Genomic DNA, 17724 nt, shown 5'->3' on the forward strand with positions numbered 1-17724 from the left:
TACGCAGAAACACTTGCAACTCAAATATATATATATATTTTTGATAAGTAAATATATATACATTAAAAACCCGAAAGGGGGCACAAAGACATCCTAAGCTCATCCCACAAGATTGCCAAAAAACACTCCAAGTACAAGACATCACGAGCCCAATGGCTAAAACTCTCACTTAATTGCAAACCAACAACAAACCACTTAAGAACAGAAAGCGTACTTGAGACGACCAACTGAAATTAAAATAACCATGAACCCAGCACATCCAGCCATGGCAGGACGCCAAAGACAGCAAGAAGAACCCAGCCAACAGTATGAAGCGTCAACCGGCACACACCTGATACAGCATGCAGCATCCCAGGAACCAGGAGCAAGGACAGAAATGGACCAATGTGCAACCATTTCACTAAGAAGCAACTTACTGGAACCACAACCAAGAGCCGCCCGCGCAAAAACACTGCTGGAACGCGCAACCATCAAACGTAGGAAGGTGCCAGCAGAACCGGCAGCCAAGAACTCAAATTCGGCAGCAGTAAGGCAGCAAAAGCCCCAACAAACCCAATGAACCCCAATGCAGGGGAGAAACAGGGGAGAGGGATGCAGGAATCAGCAACTCCACAGAAGGAGAAAGGCAAGAGAACAGGAGAGGATTTCAGCACCAAAGCAGCTGCAGAGAGCCAACCCAAGCCAAAACAGACCAGCAGCAGAACGGTATCTCCACAGGACCCAAGAACTCACGGGAAGAAGCTAGGCCGATGCAAAGGAGAACCACAGAGAGCCAGAGACCTCTAGGGAATTAGAGAGAAAAGGCTGAAAACACACCAGAAGATGGAAACAGGCAGGAAACATGGATTTGAGACTAGAAACTTCAGAATCAAACGTGGAAGTGAATATACTTTGAGAATTAGCAAGACAGTTTACGCGATAAATATGGCTCCATAGTTGTGACTGAGTCCAGCCGGTTTACAAGCTACATCAACAATGTAATCTGCAACACATTTCAGCGTTCTCTTCTTAACAGACACCTGTGGAAAGATCTATCCAAGTCAAAGAAAAGATTGCTACAAAAAGCATATTTCCCACATCAGTGATTACGGTGCAGAGATAACGAACGGATAGAATATTGGGAACAGAGAAATTATCAAAAGCAACACCTTCGAATATCCACATAAAGTTATACCAATGTGTAACATCATAGGGGAATTCCGCATTGACAAAACACGAGAGATATTGCTTGTATATGAACATCCCACGTCACATGAATCCTTTTGGGTTGCAAAAACTCTGCTTTGCTAATTCATACAGTAGTCAATTACGGTTGTTAATGAGTCTTTAAAATTTAATGATATATAAAGGGTTAAAGGATTTAACCACCACTACGACTGAATGCAACAAAAAAGACCAAACCCGGACCCAGTAAAAAAAATTTTGAACACGTGTACATTGTAATTGAATGTATAAGATCACTGCCTAGAATGCATTGCCATTATGAAGAACAACCAGATGAGAAAAAGGCTTTAAAAAGGAAAAAGGCTTAAACTCAGACAAATTCTTAACACTATGGCTCAAGCCATGATTGCTCATTTTGGACTCGATTGAGCTAAGTTGACATTTGAGCTCAAGTCAGCTTGGCTCAAATCAAACTCTTATCATTCAGTTGTTATGACGGTTTGAAATTGATGGTAAAATGAAGCTACTAAGCTAGATACCAAAGCAAACTTGACATGAGTCATTGCCATTAGATAGGAGCGTTCAAAACCGGTTAACCGAATCAGTTTATGATTTGGAGAAAATCATAAACTGAAATTGAAACGAAAATATCAATTAACTAAACCGAATTTTCAATTAATCGGTTTTGAATCTTATTTTCATTATTTTTTTTTCAATTTTTTTAAATAGGGTCAATATTTTATTAATTTTTAATTCAATTTTTTTAAAACCGGTTTCATTCGGTTAACCTTTTATAAAAAATTGATAAACCGGATTTTTTATTTTTTTTAGTTGGTATCTAAACTAGTTTTTCAAATAACCTATTTTTTGTATTGATTTTTTATTTAAAAATCAATTAGATTTAGTTACTAGATTTTTTTAAACACCCTTTCCATTAGACCCCTAACTCTACAAAAATTTATATGATTGGCTAATGTCACTATAGTCCATTGAATTATTAATCAATATTATATTTAACCTTCCAATATCTTAAAATATAATACCCAAAATCTATTTAGTCAATTGACTTCTTATGAATTATGTTTAAAAGGCAATGTAAACTCATCTAATGCCACACACTTACCATGTGACTTTGCAATTTGCTACCATGGGAATCTTTCCCATAACCTTGCACAATCTGTAATCATAGAAAACAATGCATTAATGTTAAAAACAAAAATTGTGGAAAATTATATTAGAAGATGAAGAATTACGTCAATAAACACCTCACTACTACTTGAAATCACTCGAAATTACTGTAGCTTCTCACTTAGGATTTTAATTCAATACTAAAGACCATACATGATTGATTAGTGTTAATTCAATTAAGGAGAATGGAGAACTCTAATAAAAAATATATTATTAAATAAATGAATATGTACCATTTTGTAATTGTTGTGTAACTGAATTTGGGTCACTTGAACAGTCTTTCAAGTTCACATTTTGTAACCTTGGCATGCTTAAGCCTTCTCTAGAGAAAGTTTTCATCTTGGAGCATCTATGCACAAGTAATATTTCCAAGAATGGGAATTTTAAGGTGTAATTCCCATAGTAGAAGTGTGTGAGACTTTCTATACCACCCAAGTACAAGTCCTTCAATTTCTTAAAAACAATTTCACCATTCTCTATATCTCCCTCAGTTGCTAATACTTCTACCATCATTTCACATTCTCGTATTGATAAACTTTCAAGACACACTAGACTTTTGGCTGTTGAGGATGTCATTAAGTTTTGCATTTTATTACAATGATATACGCTCAAAGTCCTTAGATTTTCAAAAGATTGTGAAGGTAGCAACAAAGTAGTCAAATTGTGACAATAGTTTATGTCTAAAGAATGAAGATTTTGAAGAATTGAGTTTAGTCGAGAGTCTTGCTTTGAAATGCACTTTAAATTAAAAAGCCCCCACAATTCTAATTTTTTTAAGTTTGTGATTACTCCAATGTCCTCTTCACTTTCTCCAAACGAGAATAATTCTTCATATGAACTCACTTTCAGTATGAGCTTTTCGAGACTGACAAATTTCTGAAGGATTTGAATCGGAATATATGTATATTCATCCATAATCAATTCAAGAGTTTCTACTATGAAAAAGTTCTCCTGAAAGTCTCCTTCCCAAATCATCATGATATCCCTTCCATTTAATTCCATTGTCTTTATATTGGAGTCAACCTAAAGAAAAAATCATGTGTTAATCAATTTTAAATTAATTTTATCTTAAAAACATACCAAAAAAAAAAAAAAGAACCAAGGAGAAAAAAAAATATATAATGAATTGATAGCCAGTTTATCCTAATACAGGGGCGTGAAAATGTATGATGACCACTAGTTAAATAATAATGTTCAGTATTTGCACAAACTAATATTTTTTAGTCTGTGGAATCAAGGTCAACATCTTTAAAACAAATTTGTTATAATTAACACCCAAAATATAAAAAATTGCAGAAATCTATTTAAGCTAATTAATTTAATGCATACCTTTTCTTTGTGTGCTTGCTGTATAGTTGAATTCAAGTCATTTCCTTTATTTTCTACCTCCGTTCTCTCATAATTGATTTTATGTAACATTGGTGTGCTTAACATTCCTTGACAAAAAGACTTCATATTGGAGCATTTTTCTATAATTAACTCTTCCAAAGATGGGAAATTGAAAGAGTAATTCCCAGAGCAAAAGAATGAGAGAAATTCTAAATTTTTAAGTGACAATTTGTTCAAATTGTTAAAAACAACTTGTTCACTACTTGATGTTGCATCTCTCTCGTTTTCTACAATTTCAAATAGCCTGTCACATTGTGATATGCTCAATTCTCTCAATTGTACCAAGTTTCTAGCCATTGAAGGTGTCATTAAGTTAAAGAACTCATAGCCACATTTTACTTCAAGAACTTCAAGATTCTGGAAAGGTGTAGATAGCAGTGGCCTCTTAATTTCTTTGTAATGACAGAAATTTAGTAGAAGCCTTTTCAGATTGTGAAATCTCTGAAGGAGTCCAAGTGAAATATCTGCTGACTTATCCCAAGAGATAAAAAGAGATTTAGATTGCTTTTGCCAAGTAATTTCTGCTGAACCATTCCGTAATTCAAATACCTCCAAATGGGAGTTGATCTACAAATTCATCAAAACCAAATTCAGTTAGTATTTAATATTCTTAAAACAAAACTTTAATCCAGTTACACTAATTTTGAATTTATCATCCTTTTTAGTATGCATGCAAGTTGAGCATTTTTCTCAAAGTAAAAATAAAAATTTATTGTTGATTTCTATAACCTGTTTAGTATGCATTCAAGTTGCAAATTTTTTTTGAGTAAAAACAAAATTTTATTGTTGATTTCTAAAATTATAATGGATAATATATTTTAAAAAATAGGACTTAAATGACTCTAATTGATATAATCCTAAAGAGAAAATTTTCAAATCAAATAACCATGAATTTTTCTAAACTTCAGTTCCAAAGGAAAGTCAAAGAAGATAAGAATTCCACAATTAAAGTTTTGAATAAAGTGTTAAAACATATCGACAGAAAATATTAATTCTTTTGCAAGAAGATATTCATACCTTATTGTCCAAGGAAATTGCTTTTAGATCTAAACTATCAATTTCACTCTCCTCAATGCTGCTTTTGTAGCTCAGACATTTGTCACAATTTGTCACTACCAACTCCTTCAACTTTGGCAATTTTAAAGTATGTATTTCAGGATAGAAAGTTGTAAGATTTGGTAGATTCTCAAGCTTCAATACGGTTACATTTGGAAAGACAAAATTGACCACAGCATTTGCTCCTTCTTCTTTTGCAACAATCTCTTCTAAAGCCATACAATCCCTTATCTTTAGTTGTTGGAGTTGGTGGAGAGTTCTGGCAATGGTAGGTGGAAATGCGTATTTTATATTTCCACAATTCCAAAGGATCAAGTGTGTCAAATTTTGATAGAAGGAAGTTGGATGTTGGTCGTAGCAAATTTCTATAGAATTATCATTGTAGCAAATTTTGATAGAAGGATCAACTGAGATGTCCTGCATTAATTGTTTCAATTAGAAGTTGATAATTGTTTCAATATAAAGTAATTAAAAATTGCATAAATTCTTTGTCACTTTTTCTAAACTAACTAAACTTGCATAAACAAGTAATTATAGAAAACAAATTAATTGATTGCATACATACCTCATCTTTATTTTTGCACAATCCACGTACGATTTTATTAAGATCATTCCCAATTTCCTTGTAATTGACACTGTGCAACTTTGGAGTGTTTAATTTTGCTCGAGAAAAAGTCTTCAAATTAGGACATTCTTTTACAATTAATTCTTCTAGTGATGAAAAATTAAAAGAGTAATTCCCAGAGCAAAAACATTCGAGACTTTCTAACTCTGTAAGTGACAACAACTTCAAATTGTCAAAAACAATTTCGCTACTTGTTGTTGTATCCTCATTCTCTATTATTTCAAGCAGCATTTCACATCTAGATATTCTCAATTCTCTTAATTGCATCAAACTTCTAGCTATTGAAGGCGTTGTTAAGGTAAGTAATGCATTTGCACGGGCGATGTTGAGAACTTTAAGATTCTGTAAGGAAGCTGAAGATGGCACTAGACTCGTCAATTCCGTACAATTCCATATGTATAGATCTTCAAGATTTGGAAGATTAGATACACTCTTAATTTCTTTGTATTCAGAGTCAGATAGTCTAAGCTTTTTCACACTTTGAAAACTTTGGAGGAGTCCAAGTGGAATATATGCTGAGTTATCCCACCCGATTATAAGAGATTTTTGTTCACCCTGCCAAGCAATGAGTCTCCCATATTCAAAATCCTCCAAATTGTGGTTGATCTACATATTCATAAAAAAAAAAAAAATTAATTAAAGACTTATTCGTTATTACATACTTTTTATTTTTTTGGAAAATCTTAATTTTTTCCTGTTTCCTCTTACTTCAGTCGTATATAAGATCAATAATAATGAAAAACCAGTCAACTCATTAAGCTGTCCAATAATAAGACAGACCATGCACCTATTAAATAATAAATATATTTCTAATAAAAAATAAAATTATTTTTTTGGCTTTTACAACTTAGCATTACGTCAACAAAAAAAATAAAATAAAAGAGATGCTATAAATCACATAATGCAATTAAAATGTGTGACTCATATTAGATAGTGTCTATAGACAATTTTTTTCAAAATTGCAATAATATTTTGCTCCTGTCTATTCCCCGTAACGGAATTTTCCAAATTCAATTGATCATTCAATTTTTTTTTTAACAGATTTCGGTTCAAGCAAAAATAGACATTAAGAATCACATATTTAAAACAAGAGACTCGTACCTTATTCTCTAAGCAGAGGAATTTTGACTCTGCTATTGGAAGTGTACCCTTCTTGTTATCATCTTGCAAGCCCAAATATCTTGAAGTCAAATTTTTACAATTGTCTATCTCCAACCTTTTGAACATCGAGAATTCTGAAGCATGTATTCCTGGATATAAAATTGTAAGTTTTGGTAGATCTATGAGCACCAATTCGGTTACCTGTGGAAAGATAGAATTAACAACAACTTCTGCTCCTTCTTCTTCAACAACAATCTTCTCTAAAACCTCACATTCTCTTATCACTAGGGTTTGAAGTTGTCTGAGGCTTTTGGCTAGAGAAAATGGAAACACATATGTTATCTTTCCACAGTTTCGCAACGTCAATTGTTTCAAATTTTGAGAGAAAGTTGAAATTTGGTTGTCCCAAATCCTTCCCAAACTAATATTGTACAATACCAACGTTCTAAATTTGGTAAAATTAACCTACAACCAAAATTAATTGTGGTTTTAATATACATGAACTTATATGAGAAGAAATTTAAAAAGAAATAATTTAATAAAATCAATTTGACAGAAATTGCATTGTATGGAGATTCAAGTGGACTTGGTAGTGAAATTGAATTGAAAATTTAAATCACTAGAAAAAAAAGAAGAAGATAATAATGCAATATCACAACTATATGTGAATAAATGTAAATAAGTATAAAAGAAAACAAGAATATATAATAGAGAAATACAAGAAATCAAACCTTTTCATTAAATAAAGGCGTGATTTCATTGGACTGCAAATCAAATTTTGAATTCTCAACATAGTTCTCATCTTCTGAAAATTCCACTAACCGTAAGATTTCAACATTCTTGAATACATGAAATTCTTCTAGTAACTTGATAGAATTAATTTGAACTTCCAACACCCTCCCATCGTCCTCTTCTGGAAATAAGCTCCTTCTAGCCACCCAATAATTTTCTATCTCCCAATAATGTCCTATTGATATTTTGTACCGTCTAGGCTCTTTGGCAAATAAGCTTTCAGGTAGCACCATGTCACCTCTAACATCCAATTCTACACTCGTGAGATTGGACAAGCACTTTAATTCCATGAGTACTTCAACCTTCCATTCAATAGGGCATCCCTCTGTATGAAATTCTTCCAATTGCAATAATTTTGATATCACATTTGGCACAATAACATGCAACTGTCCACAATAGCTTAAATCTAATAACCTCAATTCAGTCAACTGACCTATTTCTATAGGCAACTCCTTAATAACTAAATATTGCAAGCTAAGGACTTTTAGTTTCTTTAACTTTCCGATAATAGCAACATCTTCAACTGTGCTATCATTTAAACATAGTGTTTGAAGGTTTTCCAAATGATGAAAGGATGATGGCAATGACGATTGGTGCAATCCAGCTAAATTTAAAACTTTGAGCATCGGCATCACCTTGAAGAAGTCATTTAGGAAATTGAAACAAGAGTTTGGCATATAGAAATATTCAAGATCTGGAAAATCCAAATCATCAGGCCAATGTCGATCAATAATATTACTATCACCAAGGAGGGAGATTCCTGTGGATTTCCTGAGTTTATCTCTATTCTTCCAATCCCGTTCAATGTCATTTTTTGTTGTAAATACATGATGATCAACATATGCTATTATCATAGCAACATCACGGATAACATCATGCATAGCAAAATATTTGCTTGTAACCTCGCCAAGTAACAAACTAGCATCTTTGAGCTCATAAACCAAATAATCCAGTCGATCACGTGCATCTTCCATTGTCAAGTTAGCTCCTTCAAGTATATCAAGACACACAACATGTATGAACAAGTCTGAAATGGAAGCATAATTTTCCATTAGACTACAAATTAAAAATGTTTTCTTAAGTTCATTATTTCTTAAATACTTGTAACTTAAGGCTATTTTCATGTATTCCTCTTCTAGGAATCCTTCAAACTTGGATGGTGAAGGAGCTCTCAATTCTCTTAAGGCTGCTTTCCACTTGGTTGGACAAGTCTTGGTTTTTAAAGCTTTAGCTATAGCACAAATAACGACAGGCAATCCTTTGCATTGCTTGCATACATCATTCGCTAGAGAATTCAGTTCACTTGTTTGAACAACTCCACCTGTAATGAGAGTTAGGATTATACTAATTGCAGTTTGTATTTACATGCATTATGGGGATTTAAGAAAACTCAGAAAACATACAAATGAAAATTCTATAAGACAAGTTACCTGCCATATTGGCAAATAGGTCCCAAGCTTCTTTTTCTGCTAAAATGCCCATCTTGAAATTATTTATAGAACCCATCTTCTCCAATACATCTAAGTCTCTTGCTGTGAACATTAGTTTACATCCTCCACGATCCGCTTTAGAAGGAATACCGATAGTCTTGAGATCAAAATCTTTCCAAATATTGTCTAAAATTAAAAGGATCTTCTTGCCGTTCCCCAATCTCTCATATAACTTATCTGCTCTTTCAGTCTCGTTACCGAATGTTATGCCCAACTTCTCTGCAATTCCTGTTTGAACCTTTTTTCTATCCAAATTTTGTGTTACCTGTAAGACAAGAATAAGATGGCCAGTTTAAGAATAACAAACAGAGAAAAATAATTCTGTTTTATAGCTATTTTATTTTCTTTCATTTGTCTATTAGTAATTTTACTCAAATAATAGCAATCATATAAATAATTATCACTCGATATAATCATAAGAAAGTTCAAATATACCTCAACAAAAACAATGTCCTCAAATAATTTATCCTTCTTCGCTTCCCCACCAACTTTCTGCACAAGAGTGGTCTTCCCAGTACCACCCATCCCATAAACACCAATCATGTACACATTCTCATCACTTAATGCATCCCATACATTCTTCATAATGGAGGTTCTTGATTCGAGTACCAAATAATGTTCACTAGGTACAAGCCGGATATCTTGTGGAATAATAGCAAAGGCAATTTCACTGAATTCCTTTTCTTGCTTGAGGAGTAGATCAATATCATCGCGGATTAATTTGAAAGCTTTCTTGCTTTGTTTGTAGTTGGACCACAATCCCTTAAAACATCGAGGGTTGTTTGCTTTCTCTTGAATCAACTTCTCTGCTTCTGTAATTGTCTTCTCTACATCCTTCAGCCAACTTTTAACTTTCGGTTTGATCTTTTCCACATTTCTTTCAGCAGCAGTAACCTTATCTTGAACTTCGTCTCTTGTATTCGTCATTTCCTTAACTTTGTTTTCCAGCTTTTTGAAATTGGTACTGTAGTTGTACAAGTACTTGAATTGACGCCAAATTGGAACAGCCAACCACTTGCCAACTTCAAGGACAGGACTCAACACACCACCAATACTTCCGGCAACATCAACCATTTTTAAAAAGTTTTTTTTTTTTTTCAAGTTTGAAAAACAGATGAGAAGTACAGCAAATGAAAAAAAATCACAGAACAAGAGTAAACACAATTGTCGAAATTAATAATAAATAAGAGAAACGTGAAAAAAATTCTAGTAAACGAGAAAAAACCGAATGCAAGATTTTTTTTTTTCTTATGAAATGAGAAATATTGAAACAGAATTTTTTTTCAAAAATAAAGAGAATCGGAAATTGGCAAAAATAAAATTTGAAATAAAGAAAGCAAAAGAGCGAAAGTAGCAGGGCAAGTAAGGTACAACTGAAGAAATCGAAGGATATGGGTTCAGAGAGGTTTGTGAGAGAAGGAATTTTTGAGTGGTTTCTGAATGATTGAGAGAAGAGAACTGAAGATGGAAACAGATTTCAGTGAAGGAGAATCCATTGGTCATGATTCATTATCAACTCAAAGTTCCACAAAATTCAAATGATTTGACACGGAAACTTACACCTTGTGAACACAATATTTGTTAGAGAACAAGACCACACTATTTGATAAATTAACCCCATAAAAGCAAACGCATCTTCCAAGGCAGCACCCACATGATAATGATTGTACTCTTAAAATTAATAGCAGGTTTGGCCAGCTTGCATTTACATTTCAACAATCGTATTTCAATGTACAAACCTTCACGACAATTATTATTTTAGACATAGAGGACACTAGGAGCCCGTGAACATGGCTCGTGCAGGATTTTTCAGAAAAGTAAAGTAAAGTTAAGCACGTAGCATCGTTGTCCTGACCAAAAGTGAAAGGTGGTACAGAGTTGTGGTCCTGGGTCACCAGTTGTCATTAAAGTGAATGGGTGATGATGAAGCATTAGATGCTCCATCATGTGAACCATGTGTTTTTAAATGGTTTTACATAGAATTATTAGAACCGGATAAAATTAGTTGGTTTGATTGGTTCATCTATAAATTTGCTCTTTGTTTGATCCGATTCATCTAAAAATATATATATATTAAAATGGTAATAAATACTATTAAAAGATTATAATTGATTATTTTATTAAAAGTTAAAAAATTATCATAAAAAATAAACAAATATTAATTAAAAAGAGAAGATTTACTAAAAATAAACAAACTTTAATTAGAGAGAAGAGTTGAATTAAATTGATTTTGGTATGTTGAAATAAGTCAATTATTTATATAAGTATTTTTAATAAGAGAAAGCTAGATGAGTGAAGGAAAGAGTGTTGGTGCTTTAGGAAAGATGAATCTGAGAATGTCAAACAGTATGATCTTGTGCTATAATGATAGATTGGAATTTTAAAATATTAGAACAGATAACTCTTACTTGAATTAAGTCATCTCTTTCACATCTAGTTGAGAATTATAAATTTAGTTTAACTGAGTCTAAACCGATTACACTAAGTTAGAGAAAATCCTAGATCCAGTAATCAATTTCAAAACCACTGTTTTGAGGTAAGTAAAATGTTTAATATTAATATATTATTATTGAATTTCAAACTCATGATTTCTTGTTTTGGTGTCCTTACTAATCCTCAATCTTGCTGATAATGCTACCTTCTGGAGGTCATTTGTATACTTTTTATTTTTTTTTTTGTGAGGTGAAACATTTATTTTAGTTAAACCATTCATTTTGTATATAACAAGAAATTACTTTTTTTATTTAATCAGACTAGAACTGATTATATCAAATAAGTGAAAAACTTAAATCCTTGTTACAGAAAAAAAAAAAAAGTAAAAAATTTGATATAAATCTATTTTCAATAAATTAGGAATACATACATCCCTTGTTTGAATACACTCTTCATTACTGCTCAATCTTTCTTAGGCAGCTATTTGCCTCCAATTTATTTTCTTTGCAATTCCATATACTATTTGATAAATTGGCAAAAGTAGGTAGACAATTAATCCGACAAAAACAAACATATTTTCCAAGCAATAGCCACATGATAGTGATCGTGCTCTTAAAGATAACAGCACGTCAAACCAGCCTAAGTTCACATTTCAACAATCATATTTCTATGTATTTAGTTTGCAATTGAGATTGAATTTATGGTGGGTGAAATTCAAAATGACTCTCTTATCATTGTGATTTTGGTAATAAAAAAACTTTATTTGAGTTGAATTATCTTTTTAAAATAGAAATCACCATAATCTATATCCACTATAATAGGTAAATTAAAAATTTAATTTTAAAATGTTAGCGAGAGAATTTGAATTCTTATTTTTTTGTGCTTTAAATCTCTTGCATTATCTCCATTCAAGGCAATTGCTCATAATTTTAATGTGAATGATTCATAAAGTTCCATGAAATTCAATTGATTTAACAAAAGGAAAACTCACTACCATGTGAAAGATTATATTTTTAGTGGAAATTGAAAGGGAAGATGATAGGGAAGAAAAATGAGACCCACATCATCTACCAATAGAGAGATAAAGGGAGGGTATTAATTTTAACAGGGTCACTTTATTTGACAATATTTGGTTGCTTGGACCCTTTCATTAATGGAGTTTCATCCCCATGATCGGTCCTATTTCTTTCTTGATTATATCTGAGTTAAAATCAAATTATTTAGTTATGAGTTGTGCCAAAGTTTTATGTGCTTAAATAGGTTAATTCAATTTTTAAAAAAATGATTTGATTCAAATAAAATATTTTAAATAAAAAAGGTCAATATAACTTCAAAGGTACAATTAGAGTAAAATAATTAAAAAATAAAAATCTTATATAATTTCTGAATCAATAAAAATACAAATTTACTGTTAATAACCTATTAGTAAATAATTATATTTTATAATATTATGAATTAATGAATATTTATCTATATAAATTATTGTATATTATAGTTACAAAAGACTTAAACTATATATTGCAATTGAATGGATTAAATTTTCACATTTTTTTAATTAAAAATGACTTTTGTTTTGAAAAAACAAAATTTTATTAATTTTATTAAATATACCAAACTGATTATCTCAGCTAAATTCACAAAACAATTTTGATAGGCCTTCAAGAGGAGTAATTTATCATTTTAGCCTGGGTTGTACAGACCTAAAATGAGCTTAACTTATGATTAGTGCTATCCTCCTCTACAGAAAAATGAGGGTAGGTTATTTTTAGGTCTTTTTTTTAAAGGACTCATTGCTTTTGTAAATACATATGTTTTCCTTAAAAAAACAATGAAATGATGAGAATTTGCTAGACATTTTCAAGTAATCAATGAATAAATATGACATTTATTTGCTAATCATTATTGAGTTTATTTAACTTAAATTTAAATTTAAAAAATTAACATATGACAAATAGAGGTCGGGAGCCCTGATAAACACAAAAAATGAATAGAATTACTATCAACCCTAATCCAAATGAATTATGTTAGATATATACAACATTATCAATTCAAGTCAAAAATTATTCTTGAGGTTACTATTATTAATGTTACATTAATATTAATTAAAAGTATATTTAAACTAAGTCAAGCAAAGCTTGAACAAGAGTCAACTTGACATTAAACTCAATTAGTTTGATTAATGATGAGTTTATTGAAGAAGTCATCGAAAATGAAGAGAATTAGTTACCAAAGATGAAAAAGAAGAATTATAAAAAAAAGAAAACAAAGCCTTTGAAGAAGATAATAAGTTATTATAGAAGTTGAATCTATTGGCAACTTGACTAAGTCAAACTATCTTGACTCAATCTCAAGTTAAGATTGCTCTTGTTGCAGTTTCACTTGTTTGAGCTTAACACTGAGCCAAACAAGAGCCAACTCGAATCTCATCCAATAGCCCTAATGTTAAGTAAAAATCATAATAATCGAATTGTATATTATATCATGTATTAAAAATTTAATTGTCTACATCGTGTATCATATCATATTGTAGAACACACCATTTAAAAAAACAAAATATTAAAAAAAAAATTTAATTTAGGTATCATCATTTTAAAAAATATTACAAACACATTTTAAATTTTTTGTATACATCTTCATAATATCATCATTTAAAAAAAAATGTATTAATATGAATTAATAATATATATCATATCATATAATATATATTATATCATATGATATATTTATTTTATTATATTAATTTAATACATTTTACGTTATGAATTATTTTCATCAGTAATTTTTGTGGGGTTTCTGAACGATTCTGCGAAGAAAACTGAAGATGATATAAGAATTTTTGATTGACAGATTTCGGTGACTAACTCAAAGTCGCACGAAATTCAACTCACCACCGTGTGAACACAATAATTGTTAAAGAAAAAGGGTATTGTAAATTGACTTATTGACCACTGACCACACTTCTTTAGCTTCTAACTGAGAGCCGTCTTATTTGGGTAAACTCATCTTTACTTCGCACTCTATTTGTATCTATCTTCTTTGCAATTTCACACATTATTTGATAAATTGTTAATAGTAGATGGACAATTAATCTGACCAAAGCAAATGCATCTTCCAAGGCAGCACCTGCAGGACTCTGACTGTACTCCTACAATTAATAGTAGGCCAGGCCAGCTTGCAGTTACATTTCAACAATTGTATGTCAATGTACGGACCTTCAGGACAATTATTACAGATATAGAGGACAGTCAGAGCCCATGAACACATGGCTCGTACAAGATGTTTCACAAAAGTAAAGTAAAGTTAAGCACATAGCATCGTTGTTCTGGCCAAAAGTAAAAGATGGTACAAAGATTTTTGGAATATTATATTATATATTACATAATATATAATATAATATAAAATATATTATATTATAATATTATATTATATAATTATATTATAATTAAAATATATAATATAAAATTTTATATTATATATTTTAATTAACATTTAAAGATTAAAATTAAAAAAAAATTTTACTTTAATTAAAAAAAAAAGTGAAAGTTATTGTTGGTTTCGTCAACCCTTGAAGATATATACATATAAGGGTTGGCAACGCCAACCCTTATTATATTATATATAAATATAATATTATATTATATATTATAATGATATTATAATATATTATATATTATATTAATATAATAATATATTATATTATATATCATAATATAAAATATTATATATATTATTATAATATTATATTATATATAAAATATTATAATATTAATATTATAATATATAGTATTATTATATTTATATAATATATTATAATATTATATACTATAATATTATAATATATTATAATTTATATAATTAAATTATAATATTATTATAATATTATATTATATATATAATATAATATATAATATAATATTATATATAAAAAATATATTATATTATATATAATATATATAATTATTACCAAGGGTTGGCGGCATCGCCAACCCTTGGCGTCCCTTGGTTATATATATTATATATATATAATATATAATATATAATATTATATAATATATATAATTAAAATATTATAATTATATTATATATAATATTATAATATATAATAATATAATATATAATATATATTATAATAATATAAAAAAAAGAGGGTTGGCGTTGACCCTCTTTTCTGTTTTAATTAAATTTTTTTTAAAAGACAACCCTTTTTATTTTTTTAATTAAAATATTTTTGTTTAAAAAATATGAATACCCACCCTTTTTAATTTTTTAAATTAAATTTTAATTTAATTCAAATTTAAATTAATTTAATTTGATTGGATTAATTTGAAATTTGATCCAAATTTAAATTAATACAATAAAAAACAGAAGAAAATGATACTAAAAAAAAATTAATAAGGGTGGGTGTTCATATTTTTTAAACAAAAATAATTAATAAGGGTGGCCAACCCTCTTTTTTTTATATATTATTATAATATATATTATAATATATATATAAATATATTATAATATAATATTAATATATTATAATATATATAATATGTATTAATATATATTAATATATTATAATATTATATTATAATATATAATTATAATATTTTAATTATATATATAATATATTATAATATTATATATTATATATTATATATATAACCAAGGGTTGGCGATGCCGCCAACCCTGGGTTATAATTATATATATTATATATAATATAATATTATAAAATATTTTATAATATATATAATATAATATAATATAATATATATTATATAAAATTTTATATAACATATAATATAATATATATAATATAATATAAAATATATATTATATTATATACATTATATAATATTATATATTATAATATATAATATATTATATATTATAATATATTATATATTATATATTATAATATAAAATTTTATATAATATATATAATATAATATATAATATTATAATATTAATATTAATAATTCTTCAGATTAATATATTATAATATAACCTATTTGATATATTTTATTATATATTATATAATATATTATAATATATAATTATATATATAATTATAATTATAATATAATATTATTAAAATATTACTAATATTTGTTTCCACGGGTTGGCTGAAACGCTAACCCTTGGCATTTAATATATATATTATATTATATTAAAACAGGCAAAGGACGTCAACCCTTTGCCTATTTTAATTTTTTTTGAGGGTTGGCTTGGCGTTCGTTAACGCCAACCTTCAAAAATTAAAAAAGGGTTGGCATGTGGCCAACCCATGCCAGCCCTTTTTAATTTTTTTTTTTTCAGTTTTTTTAATTAAATACTTATCTTATTTGTTAAAGTTGAAATCTAAAATTTATAAAATAAAATTTCATAGGTCTGCCAACCAACCAGTTTTTTTTTTTAGATTTTTTTTCTGCTAACCTTTTTATTTTTTTCAATAAAAAATTCTTAATGTGAAATCTATTTCTTTTTTCAGTTTTTTTCTTTTATTTTTGAAACATTTATTTTATTTTCTGCATGATTCCTTTATCATTTTGGAAAAAGAGGAAGAAGAGAGAAAAAAGTTACAGAGAAGAAGAAAGAGAATTTGTGCATAAAAGATTGAAAAGGGGTATTTTGAGAAAGATGATTACTGTTGTGGTATATTTGTAAAAGCTTTAGGATAGGTGGTATTTTTATATACACGGAATAAAATAGTGGTAAAAATTTTAATATCCCAAGATTTTTTATACAGCGTTGTGGTCCTGGGTCATTAAAGTAAAATGGGTGATAAAGCAATAGATCCTCCATAATGTAAACCATGCGTTTTGTAATGCCAATCCACTCTAATAATTGGTTTTACAAATATGTAATCAGATTAATTAAAGTTTTAATTTTAAAATCTCGTCAAAAATATTTGACTCTCTCCTTGTTTGTAATTTCCTTGATTTTCCCTTTACGCGATTGCTTGTATCTTTAATTCAATAATTCATCATCTTCTCAAAGTTTCACATAATTCAATTGATTTGATAATGATAACTCACTGTATATAAACACAATATTTTTAGTGATATTCAAAAGGAAAGACAAGAGAGGAAAAAATTGAAGATGAAGGAAATAGTGTACCTTAAGAGAGAAAAATACATTTTTGTCCTTCTAATTTGAATGATTACTTTTTACTCAAATTGTTTCAAATATTATTATAATTTTTAACATTCTCTTTACAAATTATTATTATTTTAGTATTATTCCTCTTTCAATCTTTTACAAGTAATTTCCCTTGGCTGCTAGTAATTAAACTGGGCAAAAATGGATATTATAGGCCAAAAAGTCCTATTTCAAATTTCAAACTCAAGGCCTTGTATTATTTTTGCTGTTTGTGAGCACTTCCCTGATAGTGTAATAACAATTATTTTTTCGAGTTACTTGAGTCTGAATAGGCCACACTTTAAAAAAAAAAAAAGTAAATTCCCACCCAAAGTTCATTTACACACCCAAAGAACGTC

At 29.0% G+C, this 17724-nt stretch overlaps 1 protein-coding gene across 9 annotated transcripts; it reads right to left on the bottom strand.

The window, feature by feature from the left end:
• On the bottom strand, positions 1 to 10514 carry LOC123208896 (probable disease resistance protein At4g27220). 9 transcript variants are annotated; one of them, XM_044626527.1, is made up of 11 exons: positions 9241 to 10381; positions 8746 to 9070; positions 7255 to 8636; positions 6524 to 6988; positions 5363 to 6028; positions 4759 to 5214; positions 3682 to 4308; positions 2288 to 2341; positions 1149 to 1286; positions 916 to 1019; positions 1 to 804 (listed from the first exon to the last, which is right to left on the bottom strand). In XM_044626527.1, the coding sequence occupies exons 1-11, from the start codon at positions 9877 to 9879 to the stop codon at positions 783 to 785; spliced, it is 4878 nt and encodes a 1625-aa protein (XP_044482462.1). In that variant the 5' UTR covers positions 9880 to 10381; the 3' UTR covers positions 1 to 782. The 9 variants fall into 9 exon arrangements, 6 of the variants coding, with proteins under 6 accessions (XP_044482462.1, XP_044482463.1, XP_044482461.1 ...); XR_006500861.1 differs by lacking the exon at positions 1149 to 1286 and adding an exon at positions 2586 to 3375 and having other exon boundaries at positions 5363 to 5977; positions 9241 to 10374; XR_006500859.1 differs by lacking the exon at positions 1149 to 1286 and adding an exon at positions 2586 to 3375 and having other exon boundaries at positions 9241 to 10373.
• Between the last annotated feature and the right edge of the window lie 7210 nt (positions 10515 to 17724).

Source organism: Mangifera indica, chromosome 2 (assembly GCF_011075055.1).
Source record: "Mangifera indica cultivar Alphonso chromosome 2, CATAS_Mindica_2.1, whole genome shotgun sequence".
Taxonomy (NCBI): domain Eukaryota; kingdom Viridiplantae; phylum Streptophyta; class Magnoliopsida; order Sapindales; family Anacardiaceae; genus Mangifera; species Mangifera indica.